This window comes from Typopeltis vanoorti, chromosome 10 (genome assembly GCF_054136105.1).
Source record: "Typopeltis vanoorti isolate ZY-2024b chromosome 10, IOZ_Tvanoo_1.0, whole genome shotgun sequence".
Classification (NCBI taxonomy): Eukaryota; Metazoa; Arthropoda; class Arachnida; order Uropygi; family Thelyphonidae; genus Typopeltis; species Typopeltis vanoorti.
Genome location: NC_143558.1, coordinates 1,852,123 through 1,869,593, shown reverse-complemented (window position 1 = coordinate 1,869,593; position 17,471 = coordinate 1,852,123). Strand labels below are relative to the sequence as shown.

The window sequence follows — 17,471 nt, the reverse complement described above, 5'->3', positions numbered from 1 at the left end:
TGGATATAACATTAATGTTCTTTATGGTGGACGGTAACGAATATAAGTACTGATATAGTAAATGATTTGAGGAGAAATATTCAGTTGTTGCAAAAGGATCAAAGCTGTAGAATTGAGAGGAGACCTCCACATAGGTTTTAAAGGAATGTGGAGAACCGACCAGGGCTTCTGACCTAATGTGCAATCCTCACCTTCTTGTGGTGCACCCTTTTGGGTATCTACCTGGATACTGAACGAATGAGGATGGGTTAGCAATTTGAGATTTAGCCAACCAAATTGTAGTCTTATTGGCTTAAACCAATATACAAAATGATGGTGCAACACAGCAAAATTTCATGCCGGCTCGGCGTCACCGAGTTAAACAAGGATCCCATTGTTTTTGCTAAGGAACCATGGTGAACACCGAACAGCCAGCTACTGGAACAAATCTGAAAGCACACTCCAACTCAATATCACCAGAGTTAAATATCGGTACTATCAACATAAGAAGCCTGAATGGCAAAGAAATGGAGCTAACTGAGGAATTAGATAAGTACCAGATCGACATAATAGGGGTGACTGAAACAAAAAAAAAAAAAAAACTGGTGAGATCTTTCTGAGCAATAAATACAAAATGTTATATTCAAGCAATGCCAGTCAAGGAAAAGAAATAGTAGCCATAGTATTCAGCACAAAATATGAGGTGAATCTTCTTGAATGGCAGGCAGTCTCAAGTAGAGTGATGTGGGCAAATATCAGAATGGGGAATTGGACAATGAGACTTATTTGTGCCTGTGGTCCCACAGAATGATCTACTAAGGCAGAAGTGGAGTAATTTTTTGATGCTTTAGAGAAAGCAATTGACACAGTGAAGAAAGAAAAGTTGGTCCTTGTTGGGGATCTAAATAGCAGAGTAGGATGTGATTATCAGACATGCAAAAATATTTTTGAAAAATTTGGAGAAAAGAGCCAAGCTAATAATAATGGCAAATACCTGTTGGATTTCTGCTCAGGACATGGACTTGTTATTAATAACACCGTCTTCCAACATAAAAATGTGCACAAATTCACATGGAGAGAACAGCCAAGGAATTAGAAAAGTCTCATTGACTATGTTATTGTTGATAGTGATGTTTTCTCCCTGGTGCAGGACACCAGAGTGTACAGAGGATTTGAAATTGGAAGTGATCACTATTTAGTCTTGAGCAGGATAAAATTGAATTTCATACTGAAAAGAATAACATGTAAGAAAGTTTTAAAGCAAATAAAAGTTGAGCAGCTCTCAGATGTGAACCGTAGACTAAAATACACAAAGATTATTGAAGAAAAAATGAAAGAGTTTGAGAACAGGAACCAAACCTTGGACATTCAGTGGCAAGTTTTGAAGAAAACGCTGATTGATTCAGCCAGAGAGGCATGTGGTGAGGTTATTTGCAAGGATAGAAAAATGAGAACTCCATGGTGGACACAGGAAGATAAAGAGGCAATGAAGGAAAAGAAGAAAGCATATCAAAAGTTGTTGGCAAATAACTCAGGTTGTGCCCTTAGAGAATACAGAGACAAATGTAAGAAAGCTAAACACTGTGTAAAACTCGCTAAACAAAAGTCATGGGTGGACTTTGGCATGAACATAGAAAATAAATATCAAGCAGGTAGTAATATATTTTGCAGGTTGTTGAAGAAGCTTAGAAATGGAGTTAGAGATGATAAAGTTGGCATGAAAACAGGAGAAAAAGATATTCTTGAACTATGGAGTAATTACTTCGAAAAATTGCTAAATGAAACAAGCACTGATAGCACAGTGGTAAAAACACTCAACAGGCATACATTCAGGAATACATATCCATACTTGAAGTAGAAAGAGCCATCATAGGGCTTGAAATGTGGAAAGGCAGCAGGAGTAGATAATATTAGACCAGAAATGCTGAAGTATGGTGGTATAAAAGTCTTACAGTGGCTGCACTGCATAGTTTAGAAGGCGTTGACAGAGAGACAAATTCCCGATGATTGGAGTAGAGCTCTCATAGTACCCATATATAAATTATAGAGGTATTTCCCTACTGAGTGTTCCTGGCAAGATCTATGCAAGTATACTTGAGAAACAGTTGAGAAGAATTGTGAAAGAAAAGCTTGGTGAAGAACAAGCTGGATTAAGACCAAATAGAGGCTGTCAGGATCAGATTTTCACTTTATGACAAATAGTTGAGAAAGCATGGTAATATAACAAAGATCTGTATTTAAGTTTTGTCGATCTGGAAAAGGCATACGACAAAGTGCCAGGAGAAGAGCTATTCAATATGCTACAGTTATATGGTGTCAATGGGGCATTATATCAAGCAATACTTAGTCTTTATTTGAGTTGCAAGTCAGCAGGTAGAATTGAAGTACTTTTACTTTTATATTAGTACTTTTCCATTGATTATTCTTATGTTGATGGTTTCTGTCTTGAATTCTGCTGAGTTTGTTCCAGTTGCTGACTTTTCACAGTTTCCCTGGTTCCCTGATGAAAACAGGTTAATTTTTTCCAACACAGTAACTATTAATGCTAAAAACAAATAGACACAGTTCTGAGTTTTTGCAGTTCTCACAGACACCAAATAAAATACATTAAGAATGCACAAGGAAGATATGATTCACACTTTTAGCAAATAACTAGAGGGGATTTTGTGATCTCTATATTTGCATTACTCTCCTTCCTAATAAGAATTTTTTTTTCCTCTGAAAGGAGATCATCTCCTTTCAGAGGAATGATATGAATAAATGAAATTACTCAACATTCTGTATCGTAATGATTTAAGAAATTAGTTATTGATTGAATGAAGTACTGATTAACTTTGGGGGATCTCTTTATTTATAGAGGTGTCTTGGAGTACGCTTTTTGTTTCCTGTCTATTGCATTTCTGAAGTTGAAGTAGTTCCTGGGAAAATGACTTCAGTTTCTACCCTAGAAAAAGGTAAGTTGACAGTTTTTTTAAAAATAATAAATGATTTTATTACAAAACTTTCAGAGAAATAAAAAAAAAGTTGTTTGCTTTGTTTCTGTAGTTATGGCTATTATAAAAATATGGCATTCTTCAATATTTCTGCTGTTAATTTTTTCTCTAATTTTCTTAAATAACATATAAGAGCTCAGATATTTTTTCATTTAATTTTGTTTTTAATTAATGTTTCAATCTAATTTTCACTAGATTTTCTGAATTGTAATTAAACTAGCAGTCATTGCTTCACTTTGATCAGTATGGTGTATTGTACTTTTTATTTTATGCTACTAAACTCATGAAAGGTTGTAATCCTGTAGTACATTGATGTGATTGCTCTAAAGATTTTTTCTTTGTATTTTTATTATTTTTTACATAGTCTGGAAAACTTACTCTAGAAACCAAACATGTAACTTTTTCAAGCTGTTTTCATCTTCCAGTAAGCTGACCAGTGAAATTTGATTGTCACCTGAAGATAATCACAAACATCCATTCGTATAATAGAATTAGTTGATTGGAGAGCAGATATGTTAATGACTTGGCCAATTAGGCTAGTATTACCTCTTAATAATCTGGAAATACTTTTGACAAAAAATCCATGATATATTGAGTGTTTGTGCAAGCTCCTGATAAGATAAGTATTATTTTGAGTTATCGTTGATAAAATTTCTTAATGTTGCATAGTTTTGTTTGCCTTGCGTATTTTAGTGCATTTGTTTGTTTGTTTGTTTTTGGTGTGTTATAACCTATAATTTGATAAAACACGTTGCAAATAAGTATGGCACTTGTACGAAGGAAAATGGAAGCCAGTAATGATGGTTCGCCATCTTTATCAAAGACCGGTAGTATAAAAGAAATGAGTCAGTGTACTAGCTGTGAAATGTACGCTTTGCGGAGTGCGGTCGGAGTGTGGTTAGAAGATAATAAAGGATTGAATGTGTGTAGAAAATGTAGGGAGAATGAGGAATTGAAATGTATTTCGGATCGTGAATGTGATATTTTTGTCAAACTTCAGAATGAAGAAAATAGGGATATGACAAGAAACGGCAAGGTTGTACATGAGAATTGTGAGAGTGTGAATATAGAAAGTGTGAATGATAGTATTAATGATTTCTTAGAGAATAAAAAAGATGAGATAGATTGAGTGAGATTGCGTTGTTGAATGGTGCGATAGAAAGGGCAAAACAGCAGCTAGAGTGCATGAACAAAAGTCGACTGAATGAACCAACCAATAATAAAAGGTATGACAGGAAAAATAGACGTATGAATGTGAACATGAACAAAATGAAGGATAGAGTGCTGTATGGAGACTCGTTAGTACGAGGTGTGTTAGTAGAGGATTTGACAAAATCGTACCAACCTGGTGCGACCATAAAGGATGTGACAGTCTATTAGAGAGCAAAAGAAAAGGGAGAAAGAAATGATTGTTGTGGCAGGTACGAATGATTTGAAAGGAGATAAAATGGAAATGATAGAAGACCTGAATGAATTGTTTGAGGTAGCAAAAGAAAAGAGTGAGAGAGTTAGAATGATTAACCACGGTATGACAGTGAAATGTTTAAAAGGAGGGCCATAATTGCGAATGACTTTATGCGTGGGTTATGTATGATGAGTGGTGTGGAATTTGTGGACGTGTGGAGTGAGTTTGATGGGCGAAAGGATCTATATAAGATGGATGGCTTGCATTTGAATGGTTATGGTGTAAGAAGACTTGAGAAAGTGTTGTGCTGAATGTAGTGGATGTGCCAATTCATGGAAACTAGATTTGTTAAGGGGGGGGAGTAGATATACAGTCCTTAGGGAGGCAGTTGAATGTAAGAATGAATATAATATGCCAGAGCAAATAAGGACAACAAATCAGAGTGGGATAGTTAATATAAGGCATCAAGGTAGGGTTGGGGCTAATGGGGGTCTTAAATTCATGTACACTAATACTAGGAGTATTAGAAACAAGAAGGAAGAGTTTTTGACCATGGTTGGCACTTCCAGACCACAGGTTATAGGTATTAGTGAGACATGGCTGACTGTAGATGATATAGCTAGTGGGATTGAATGTGATCGGTATAGTGTGTTCAGGAATGACAGAGAGAATAAAATGGGGGGAGGAGTATTGTTGATGATAGCTGATGAGCTACAGCCAAGGAGAATAGAAGATGAATTGCAGGATAGAAAAAAGAGCACATTTTAGGCCATTTGGTGTGAGATTGTGGCTAGCAGAACTAAATATACAATTGGGTGCTGCTATAGACCAGGTGATGGAAAAGATGGTGGTGACAATATGCACAAGCAAATAGAAGAAATGAGTGGAAGGAGGGTGATTATTATGGGAGATTTCAACTATGGTCGCATTGATTGGAGTGAGGAGAGGACACACGGGAGGAAGGAATTGGATTTTATGCGGTTATTAAGGGATAACTATCTGCGACAGCATGTAATGGAAAATACTAGGGATTAGAGAGTGCTTGACCTAGTAATTACATCTGAGGATTTGGCTGTAACAAATATGACCATATTGCCACCAATTGGTGAGTGTGATCATAGGGTCTTGACTTGGGAGGTGGCTAAAGGTGTAGAATTTTCAATTAAGACAGGGTACATGTGGAATTATCGGGCTGGAAAGTATGACAAACTTAGGAGTTTGATTGGTTCAGTGCCATGGCATGTACAACTGCAAGGACTAGAAGTTGATAGTGCATGGGAGGTAGTTAAGAAGTGCTTGCATGAAGCAATGGCTGACTGTATACCTAGAGTCCGAATAATAAATCAAGTAGGGGTTAAATGGATGAATAACACCATTAAGCTTGAGCTGCAAAAAAATAAACAAGTATGGAGGGAATTTAAGGAGAAAGGTGACTGGCAGGCACATGAACGGTATAAAGCGCAGGCCAGAAGGGTGACGAGTGTGGTAAGGAAAGCAAAAAAGGATTACGAAAGAACATTGGCCATGCAGGCTAAAGAGAATCCTAAACAGGTTTTTAGATATGTAGCAAGTAAAAGGAAAAACGTACATGGCAGAATGATTTTAAAGAATGTCGATGGTAGGGAGGTAACTGAATAACTTGATATAGTTGAGTTACTGAGTGAGCACTTTGCAAGAATATATCATCCAGGTGGTGACATTGCAGAAACGAATAAACCAGTAGATTATACGGGAATTGTCGTGAATGAAGTGGAGGTGAGTAGTCTATTGCATAACCTCAATGTCAATACATCTTTGGGATTGGATGGTATACCAGCTCGTGTTGTACGAGAAGCAGCTAAAGAATTGTCAGTACCCTTGACCATTTGGTTTAATTTGAGTCTCGGGTCTGGGTTAGTCCCGAGCGGGTGGAAAGAGGGGAAAATAGTTCTACTGCATAGAGGTGGTTCCAAGACTGCTGTTATAAATTACCGACCGATTAGCATATCAGGAATCATTGTCAAGGTCTTAGAGAAATTAGTCAAGAAAAGAATACAGGATTGGATAGATGAAAATGGGATATTGTATGGGGGACAACATGGTTTTGTGAAGGGTAGATCATGCCTCAGTAACTTGCTCACGTTTTATAACACAGTGACGGCTGAACTGGATAGGGGTAATGGGTTTACAGTGATACTACTGGACCTTGCCAAGGCCTTTGATAGGATACCACATGGAACCCTAATCAGTAAACTGGAGCAGATGGGGATAGATATAGGGTTGGTGAGATGGATAGGAGGGTGGTTGAAGGAGAGATACCAGAGAGTGGTTTATTCAGGAGTGGAGTCTAAAAGACGTCTTGTGACTAGTGGAGTGCTGCAGGGCTCTGTTCTTGGACCACTGCTTTTCAATTTGTTCATCAGTGATATTGGAAAGGATTTGAGAGGAAGTGTTCACTTGTTTGCTGATGATGCAAAGTTGGGTAGAGCAATTGTGAGTGCACAGGATGTCAAAATTTTACAGGATGATTTGGATAGTTTGGAGGACTGGGCTAGGAAAAATGGATGTCAATTTAATGTGGCAAAGTGTAAGGTTATGCACTTTGGGGTGAAAAGAATAGCAGCAGTATATCGCATTGGTGGAACCGTACTCCAGGAGATTGATGAGGCCACGGATTTGGGAGTGTTGATGGATAGGGAGTTGAAGTTTTGGGGGCACATTGCAAAAGTGACAAAAACAGCTCACCAATTGCTTCTGAAAAATACCTTAACATGCAGAGACAAATAAGTTGTTGTTCCTCTGTATCGAGCCTTGATAAGACCCCATCTAAACTTCTGTGCCCAGTTATGTGCACCAGGGTTTCTTCGTGATGGGGAGAAAGTGGAGAGGGTCCAGAAACGAGTGACCAAGATGATAGCAGGTCTGTGGAATGAACATTATGAGAATAGGTTGAGGATTTTTGGGTTGCAGAAATTGGACGATAGGCGAAGGAGCAGTGATATGATTGAGACATTCAAATTACTGAAGGGTTTTTATAAGATTGATCCAGAAAATATGACTGGTGGTGGTAGGACTAGGGGCCATGCATGGAAGCTGGGCAAGAGCGTGGTTGACAAGGCTGTTAGAGCTAGGTTTTTTACTTGGAGAGTGGTGAATGAGTGGAATAAGCTTCCAGAGTCTGTTGTGGGTGTTATGACCGTGAATGAGTTCAAGGCAAGGTATGATAGATACTGTGTGAATGTTGAATAGTTGTTCTTGACATGATGTTAGGGCCTCCCTCGAAGAGTCTGTTGACTCCTTGGAGTTTCCCGGAACAATAATAATAATAATAATATATATTGTCATCATCTGTATAAAACAAAACAAAAAAAAAACCATAAAAATTTCAAAATATCATAATCATTAGAGTACAGGACACTGTGATAGTACTATATAGTTAAGTGTTAAATTATTACTAGCTTACCATCAACAATATTTTCAAATGTATCTTACATGAGTCACTATAAATCTCATCATAGTTACACTGTGATCAGCATTCATTATTAAAAAATTATGAAAACACTATTGTTTTATAGTAAAACCTCATAGTGAAACTTTATAGTAAAACTTAAGTTTAATATAAACCAAAATAATTACTTGATGTTTTCAGCCTTCATATCATAATCATCATCTGGAGTATGCACATATACAAAGAAACATGCTATGTTACAATCTACATGTTATGCTAAAGTCACAGTAATTTGGTCAACCATTAAAACTACTTGCCTGACCTCTAATTAAAAAAAAAAATAAAAAATTTATTACATCAAAACTGGAGTTCAGTTTTTACTATTATCTGTTTGGTTACAAATCATTAAAAGATATATTAAGCTTGAGAGAGCAACATGACCACCTGCGGGATATGCTGGGTTCTCTGACATGGTATCAGTTATTGGATGGGAAGGATATTGACAGTGCGTGGGAAGTGTGTAAAAAAATACTTAAATGATGCGATATCAGAATATGTCTCTAGAGTTTGAAGAATAAATAGAGTAGGAGTGTAATGGATATGTTATCTAATTAAGCAAGAGATTCATAAGAAAAAGATGATGTGGAAGGAATATCGTGTGCATAAGAATGATGTCAGTTATGATACTTATAAGCAGCAGGCCAAACGAGTCACAAATGTTGTACAGAAAGCTAAGTCCTAGTATGAAAAGAAACTGGCTCTGCAAGTTAAAGACAACTCAAAAGAATTCTATCGTTATGCTGCAAGTAAAAGAAAGAATAAATTTGAAAGAATAACTACTGAATGCAATGGTATGCAGAAGTGATTGTCCGTCTAATGTGCAGCCATTTTGCTAAAAGCTATCAACCTGGTATATGCAACATTGAACTCGCTTCTACCTCTTCACTGCATTAAAAAACTCATATGGATAAGGAGGAAGTACTAGAATTGTTGCACAAACTGAATAAGAATTCTGCAATAGAAACTGATGGGATATTAGCATGGATGCTAAAAGAGTAAGAACTAAAAGAACTGAATATTCCTTTCACGAGGCTATATAATTTAAGTCTCAGAACAGGGAATATTCCACAGGAGTGGAAAGGGTATATGGTAATCCCATTGCACAAGGTCGTGCAAAGACCGATGTATCCAACATTGACCAATTAGTATCTCAGAAGTGGCGGTAAAGATTTTGGAAAAGTTGGTTAGGGTTTGCATTCAGAAATGGATTGACAGAGAATCTCTAATTTGCAATGAACAGCATTGGTTTATTAAAGGAAGTTAATGTTTCAGCAAATTGCTCACATTCTGATTTGCTAAGGCTTTTTGACAGATAACAGCATGAAATGCTGTTGCATAAATTGGAGAATATTGAATTATAAACTATTGTCATGGATAACAGGATGGCTGACTGACAGATATCAAAAAAGTTGTATATGGGAGGGGAACTCCATGGTGGACACAGGACGTTAAAGAGGCAGGGAAGGAAAAGAAGAAAGCATATCAAAAGTTCCTGGCAAATAAGTCAGTTTTTGCTCTTAGAGAACACAGAGACAAATGTAAGAAAGCGAAACATTGTGTAAAACTAGCTAAACAAAAGTCATGGCAGGACTTTGGCAAGAACATAGAAAATAAATATCGAGAAGATGGTAAGATATTCTGGAGGTTGTTGAAGAAGCTTAGAAATGGAGGAAAGAGTGCTGTAAAAGGAGTTTGAGATGATAAAGGTGATGTGAAAACAGGAGAAAAAGATATCCTTGAAGTATTGAGTAATTACTTTGAAAAATTGCTAAATGAAACAAGCAGTGAGAGCACAGTGGTAAAAAACACTCAACAGGCATAGTCAGGAATACATATCCATACTTGAAGTAGAAAAAGCCATCAAAGGCTTGAAATGTGAAAAGGCAGCAGGAGTAGATAATATTCGACCAGAAATGCTGAAGTATGGTGGTATAAAAGTCTTACAGTGGCTGCACTGCATAGTTCAGAGCTGTGTCAGAAGTAAAACACTTGACCAAAGACTAGAGACCACAGATATGAGAGTCCTGAGAAAGATTAGAGGCATGAACAGGTGGCATCAATGGCAATATCATATTAAAAACGAGGATATTAGGAAAGAACTTGATATTGTCAGCATCCAGGAATGCGTTAGCAGAGTTAATCTCAGGTGGTATGGTCACTTAAACAGAATGGGTTTTAAAAGAGGTAAACCGTGAGGAGACATATCGATACAAAATAAATAATGGAAAAAACTCACGTAGAAAGATTATTTATTAGTATAATTTTCGCGTGACATTGTCAGCATCCAGGAATGCATTAGCAGAGCTAATCTCAGATGGTATGGTCACTTAAATAGAATGGGAGAGGAAAGATTAGCAAAACAAGTGTTCTCTGCCAGGTTGGCAGGAAAACGACCCAGAGGAAGACCAAGATATAGGTGGATTGATACGGTACAAAGTGCCTTAGATGATAGAAATATAAGATCTGATAATGTTGGAGTCTTGACAAGTAACAGACTGATTTGGAGGAAAATTGTAGATAGGAAGTTAGTAATGATGTAATTTTTTCATGTAGTACTGTCATATCCTGTACACCCCTTGAGGGTACATGGCAGGAATTTGATGATGATGATGATGATAATTTTCGCCTGTGTGTCACAGGCATCCTCAGTACATTAAGCTCAAAATTAAACACTAACTGACAATTCCAAAAAGCGCCACCTTAGTATCTGGTGTAAGATAACTAAAAAGGTCAATAACTTTCCTAAAAAAACAAAAAAAAAAAAAAAAAAAAATTAATACAATAAAAAGTTAGGAAAGATTAGCTGATTTGTAAAGTACTATCTCCCATAAAGGGGACAGATGTAAGCCGTCGGATCTGTTTAAGTTAGGAGAATGAAGTAGTTTCACGTTTCTTTATAAAGGCGTTCCATGAGAAACTGACTTTTGTGAAGAACTCTTGTCTTTCTCCAGTGAACTCTGTGTCTAGTGAAGATGGCATGTTCAGAAAGTCCAGACTTTTCAGGTTTAAAGTATTCAATATAAGATTGGTGTTCTTCTTGCCGAATAGAGGCAGATCTTCCCGTTTGTCCGAAATAAGATAATCCACAAGAGCACGGAATCTGGTAGACACATGGATGATTAAGATGTGGAAGCTTGTCCTTAGGAGAAGTGAGAAAGGTGGAGATTTTTCTAAACGGTCGAAAGGCAACAAAAATATTCAGTGGTTTTAAAACTTTTGCTATACGTTCACTGATGCCTTGTACATATAATATAAAATTGTAGATAGGAAGTTAGTAATGATGTAAATTTTTCATGTAGTACTATCATATCCTGTTCACCCCTTGAGGGTACATGTCAAGAAAATTATACTAATAAATAATCTTTCTACGTGAGTTTTTTCCGTTATTTATTGTGTACCGTTAAACAGAATGGGCAAGGAAAGATTAGCAAAACAAGTGTTCTCTGCCAGGTTGGCAGGAATACGACCCAGAGGAAGACCAAGATATAGGCGGATGGATACAGTACAAAGTGCCTTCATCATCATCATCATCATCATCATCATCAAATTCCTGCCATGTACCCTCAAGGGGTGTACAGGATATGACAGTACTACATGAAAAAATTACATCATTACTAACTTCCTATCTACAATTTTCCTCCAAATCAGTCTATTACTTGTCAAGACTCCAACATTATCAGATCTTATATTTCTATCGTCTAAGGCACTTTGTACCGTATCAATCCACCTATATCTTGGTCTTCCTCTGGGTCGTTTTCCTGCCAACCTGGCAGAGAACACTTGTTTTGCTAATCTTTCCTCTCCCATTCTATTTAAGTGACCATACCATCTGAGATTAGCTCTGCTAACGCATTCCTGGATGCTGACAATGTCAAGTTCTTTCCTAATATCCTCATTTTTAATATAATATTGCCATTGATGCCATCTGTTCACGCCTCTAATCTTTCTCAGGACTCTCATATCTGCGGTCTCTAGTCTTTGGTCAAGTGTTTTACTTCTGACCCAGCTCTCAGATCCATAAGTTAAAATTGGTTTGAACACAGTCTTGTATACAGCTAATTTAGTGTTCCGACTAATTTCTTTCTTATTCCATATGAATTTATTCAATTGACTTCCCACGATACCAGCTTTGCTGATTCTGTTGTCTATTTCTATATTTAGTTTACCATCTTCAGTAAAAATTGTGCCTAAGTAGCTGAAATGTTTTACTTGTTCCACAGGTTCTCCATTCACAACACAGTTGACATTTTCAATGATTCTGCCTATTTTCATTGTCTTTGTCTTTTTATTGCTGACCTTCATACCATATCTATTACAACAGCTATTCAATTTAGTCAGAGAATCTTGCAGACTTGTAGCGGATTTATTTAGAAGTATAACATCATCCGCATAAAGCAAAGAGCTGACATTAACATCTCCAATTTTGATATCAGGTTTAATACCACATTCCTTCATAATGTGATCCATATAGATAATGAATAACAGAGGGGATAATGTACATCCTTGTCTCACACCAGATTTAACATTAAACCATCTTCCTGTACTTCCTTCAATTCTAACTGCTGACTTACAACTCAAATAAAGACTAAGTATTGCTTGATATAATGCCCCATTGACACCATATAACTGCAGCGTATTGAATAGATTCTCTCTTGGCACCTTGTCATATGCCTTTTCCAAATCGACAAAACTTAAATACAGATCTTTGTTATATTACCATGCTTTCTCAACTATTTGTCGTAAAGTGAAGATCTGATCCTGACAGCCTCTATTTGGCCTGAATCCAGCTTGTTCTTCACCAAGCTTTTCTTCCACAATTCTTCTCAACCGTTTCTCAAGTATACTTGCATAGATCTTGCCAGGAACACTCAGTAGGGAAATATCTCAGTAGGGAAATATCTCTTCGAGGGAACTCGAAGAGTCAACAGACTCTTCGAGTTCCCTCGAAGAGTCTGTTGACTCCTTGGAGTTTCCCGGAACAATAATAATAATAATAATATATATTGTCATCATCTGTATAAAACAAAACAAAAAAAAAACCATAAAAATTTCAAAATATCATAATCATTAGAGTACAGGACACTGTGATAGTACTATATAGTTAAGTGTTAAATTATTACTAGCTTACCATCAACAATATTTTCAAATGTATCTTACATGAGTCACTATAAATCTCATCATAGTTACACTGTGATCAGCATTCATTATTAAAAAATTATGAAAACACTATTGTTTTATAGTAAAACCTCATAGTGAAACTTTATAGTAAAACTTAAGTTTAATATAAACCAAAATAATTACTTGATGTTTTCAGCCTTCATATCATAATCATCATCTGGAGTATGCACATATACAAAGAAACATGCTATGTTACAATCTACATGTTATGCTAAAGTCACAGTAATTTGGTCAACCATTAAAACTACTTGCCTGACCTCTAATTAAAAAAAAAAATAAAAAATTTATTACATCAAAACTGGAGTTCAGTTTTTACTATTATCTGTTTGGTTACAAATCATTAAAAGATATATTAAGCTTGAGAGAGCAACATGACCACCTGCGGGATATGCTGGGTTCTCTGACATGGTATCAGTTATTGGATGGGAAGGATATTGACAGTGCGTGGGAAGTGTGTAAAAAAATACTTAAATGATGCGATATCAGAATATGTCTCTAGAGTTTGAAGAATAAATAGAGTAGGAGTGTAATGGATATGTTATCTAATTAAGCAAGAGATTCATAAGAAAAAGATGATGTGGAAGGAATATCGTGTGCATAAGAATGATGTCAGTTATGATACTTATAAGCAGCAGGCCAAACGAGTCACAAATGTTGTACAGAAAGCTAAGTCCTAGTATGAAAAGAAACTGGCTCTGCAAGTTAAAGACAACTCAAAAGAATTCTATCGTTATGCTGCAAGTAAAAGAAAGAATAAATTTGAAAGAATAACTACTGAATGCAATGGTATGCAGAAGTGATTGTCCGTCTAATGTGCAGCCATTTTGCTAAAAGCTATCAACCTGGTATATGCAACATTGAACTCGCTTCTACCTCTTCACTGCATTAAAAAACTCATGTGGATAAGGAGGAAGTACTAGAATTGTTGCACAAACTGAATAAGAATTCTGCAATAGAAACTGATGGGATATTAGCATGGATGCTAAAAGAGTAAGAACTAAAAGAACTGAATATTCCTTTCACGAGGCTATATAATTTAAGTCTCAGAACAGGGAATATTCCACAGGAGTGGAAAGGGTATATGGTAATCCCATTGCACAAGGTCGTGCAAAGACCGATGTATCCAACATTGACCAATTAGTATCTCAGAAGTGGCGGTAAAGATTTTGGAAAAGTTGGTTAGGGTTTGCATTCAGAAATGGATTGACAGAGAATCTCTAATTTGCAATGAACAGCATTGGTTTATTAAAGGAAGTTAATGTTTCAGCAAATTGCTCACATTCTGATTTGCTAAGGCTTTTTGACAGATAACAGCATGAAATGCTGTTGCATAAATTGGAGAATATTGAATTATAAACTATTGTCATGGATAACAGGATGGCTGACTGACAGATATCAAAAAAGTTGTATATGGGAGGGGAACTCCATGGTGGACACAGGACGTTAAAGAGGCAGGGAAGGAAAAGAAGAAAGCATATCAAAAGTTCCTGGCAAATAAGTCAGTTTTTGCTCTTAGAGAACACAGAGACAAATGTAAGAAAGCGAAACATTGTGTAAAACTAGCTAAACAAAAGTCATGGCAGGACTTTGGCAAGAACATAGAAAATAAATATCGAGAAGATGGTAAGATATTCTGGAGGTTGTTGAAGAAGCTTAGAAATGGAGGAAAGAGTGCTGTAAAAGGAGTTTGAGATGATAAAGGTGATGTGAAAACAGGAGAAAAAGATATCCTTGAAGTATTGAGTAATTACTTTGAAAAATTGCTAAATGAAACAAGCAGTGAGAGCACAGTGGTAAAAAACACTCAACAGGCATAGTCAGGAATACATATCCATACTTGAAGTAGAAAAAGCCATCAAAGGCTTGAAATGTGAAAAGGCAGCAGGAGTAGATAATATTCGACCAGAAATGCTGAAGTATGGTGGTATAAAAGTCTTACAGTGGCTGCACTGCATAGTTCAGAGCTGTGTCAGAAGTAAAACACTTGACCAAAGACTAGAGACCACAGATATGAGAGTCCTGAGAAAGATTAGAGGCATGAACAGGTGGCATCAATGGCAATATCATATTAAAAACGAGGATATTAGGAAAGAACTTGATATTGTCAGCATCCAGGAATGCGTTAGCAGAGTTAATCTCAGGTGGTATGGTCACTTAAACAGAATGGGTTTTAAAAGAGGTAAACCGTGAGGAGACATATCGATACAAAATAAATAATGGAAAAAACTCACGTAGAAAGATTATTTATTAGTATAATTTTCGCGTGACATTGTCAGCATCCAGGAATGCATTAGCAGAGCTAATCTCAGATGGTATGGTCACTTAAATAGAATGGGAGAGGAAAGATTAGCAAAACAAGTGTTCTCTGCCAGGTTGGCAGGAAAACGACCCAGAGGAAGACCAAGATATAGGTGGATTGATACGGTACAAAGTGCCTTAGATGATAGAAATATAAGATCTGATAATGTTGGAGTCTTGACAAGTAACAGACTGATTTGGAGGAAAATTGTAGATAGGAAGTTAGTAATGATGTAATTTTTTCATGTAGTACTGTCATATCCTGTACACCCCTTGAGGGTACATGGCAGGAATTTGATGATGATGATGATGATAATTTTCGCCTGTGTGTCACAGGCATCCTCAGTACATTAAGCTCAAAATTAAACACTAACTGACAATTCCAAAAAGCGCCACCTTAGTATCTGGTGTAAGATAACTAAAAAGGTCAATAACTTTCCTAAAAAAACAAAAAAAAAAAAAAAAAAAATTAATACAATAAAAAGTTAGGAAAGATTAGCTGATTTGTAAAGTACTATCTCCCATAAAGGGGACAGATGTAAGCCGTCGGATCTGTTTAAGTTAGGAGAATGAAGTAGTTTCACGTTTCTTTATAAAGGCGTTCCATGAGAAACTGACTTTTGTGAAGAACTCTTGTCTTTCTCCAGTGAACTCTGTGTCTAGTGAAGATGGCATGTTCAGAAAGTCCAGACTTTTCAGGTTTAAAGTATTCAATATAAGATTGGTGTTCTTCTTGCCGAATAGAGGCAGATCTTCCCGTTTGTCCGAAATAAGATAATCCACAAGAGCACGGAATCTGGTAGACACATGGATGATTAAGATGTGGAAGCTTGTCCTTAGGAGAAGTGAGAAAGGTGGAGATTTTTCTAAACGGTCGAAAGGCAACAAAAATATTCAGTGGTTTTAAAACTTTTGCTATACGTTCACTGATGCCTTGTACATATAATATAAAATTGTAGATAGGAAGTTAGTAATGATGTAAATTTTTCATGTAGTACTATCATATCCTGTTCACCCCTTGAGGGTACATGTCAAGAAAATTATACTAATAAATAATCTTTCTACGTGAGTTTTTTCCGTTATTTATTGTGTACCGTTAAACAGAATGGGCAAGGAAAGATTAGCAAAACAAGTGTTCTCTGCCAGGTTGGCAGGAATACGACCCAGAGGAAGACCAAGATATAGGCGGATGGATACAGTACAAAGTGCCTTCATCATCATCATCATCATCATCATCAAATTCCTGCCATGTACCCTCAAGGGGTGTACAGGATATGACAGTACTACATGAAAAAATTACATCATTACTAACTTCCTATCTACAATTTTCCTCCAAATCAGTCTATTACTTGTCAAGACTCCAACATTATCAGATCTTATATTTCTATCGTCTAAGGCACTTTGTACCGTATCAATCCACCTATATCTTGGTCTTCCTCTGGGTCGTTTTCCTGCCAACCTGGCAGAGAACACTTGTTTTGCTAATCTTTCCTCTCCCATTCTATTTAAGTGACCATACCATCTGAGATTAGCTCTGCTAACGCATTCCTGGATGCTGACAATGTCAAGTTCTTTCCTAATATCCTCATTTTTAATATGATATTGCCATTGATGCCATCTGTTCACGCCACTAATCTTTCTCAGGACTCTCATATCTGCGGTCTCTAGTCTTTGGTCAAGTGTTTTACTTCTGACCCAGCTCTCAGATCCATAAGTTAAAATTGGTTTGAACACAGTCTTGTATACAGCTAATTTAGTGTTCCGACTAATTTCTTTCTTATTCCATATGAATTTATTCAATTGACTTCCCACGATACCAGCTTTGCTGATTCTGTTGTCTATTTCTATATTTAGTTTACCATCTTCAGTAAAAATTGTGCCTAAGTAGCTGAAATGTTTTACTTGTTCCACAGGTTCTCCATTCACAACACAGTTGACATTTTCAATGATTCTGCCTATTTTCATTGTCTTTGTCTTTTTATTGCTGACCTTCATACCATATCTATTACAACAGCTATTCAATTTAGTCAGAGAATCTTGCAGACTTGTAGCGGATTTATTTAGAAGTATAACATCATCCGCATAAAGCAAAGAGCTGACATTAACATCTCCAATTTTGATATCAGGTTTA

At 36.5% G+C, this 17,471-nt stretch overlaps 1 protein-coding gene across 1 annotated transcript in view; it reads left to right on the top strand.

The window, feature by feature from the left end:
- Positions 1-17,471, top strand: part of LOC150102128 (uncharacterized) — an 83,388-nt gene that overhangs the window by 24,618 nt on the left and 41,299 nt on the right. The window contains exon 5 of the mRNA XM_090398954.1: positions 2,837-2,933. Coding sequence (XP_090255080.1) covers positions 2,837-2,933 — 97 coding nt within the window. The remainder of the gene's footprint in view (positions 1-2,836; positions 2,934-17,471) is intronic.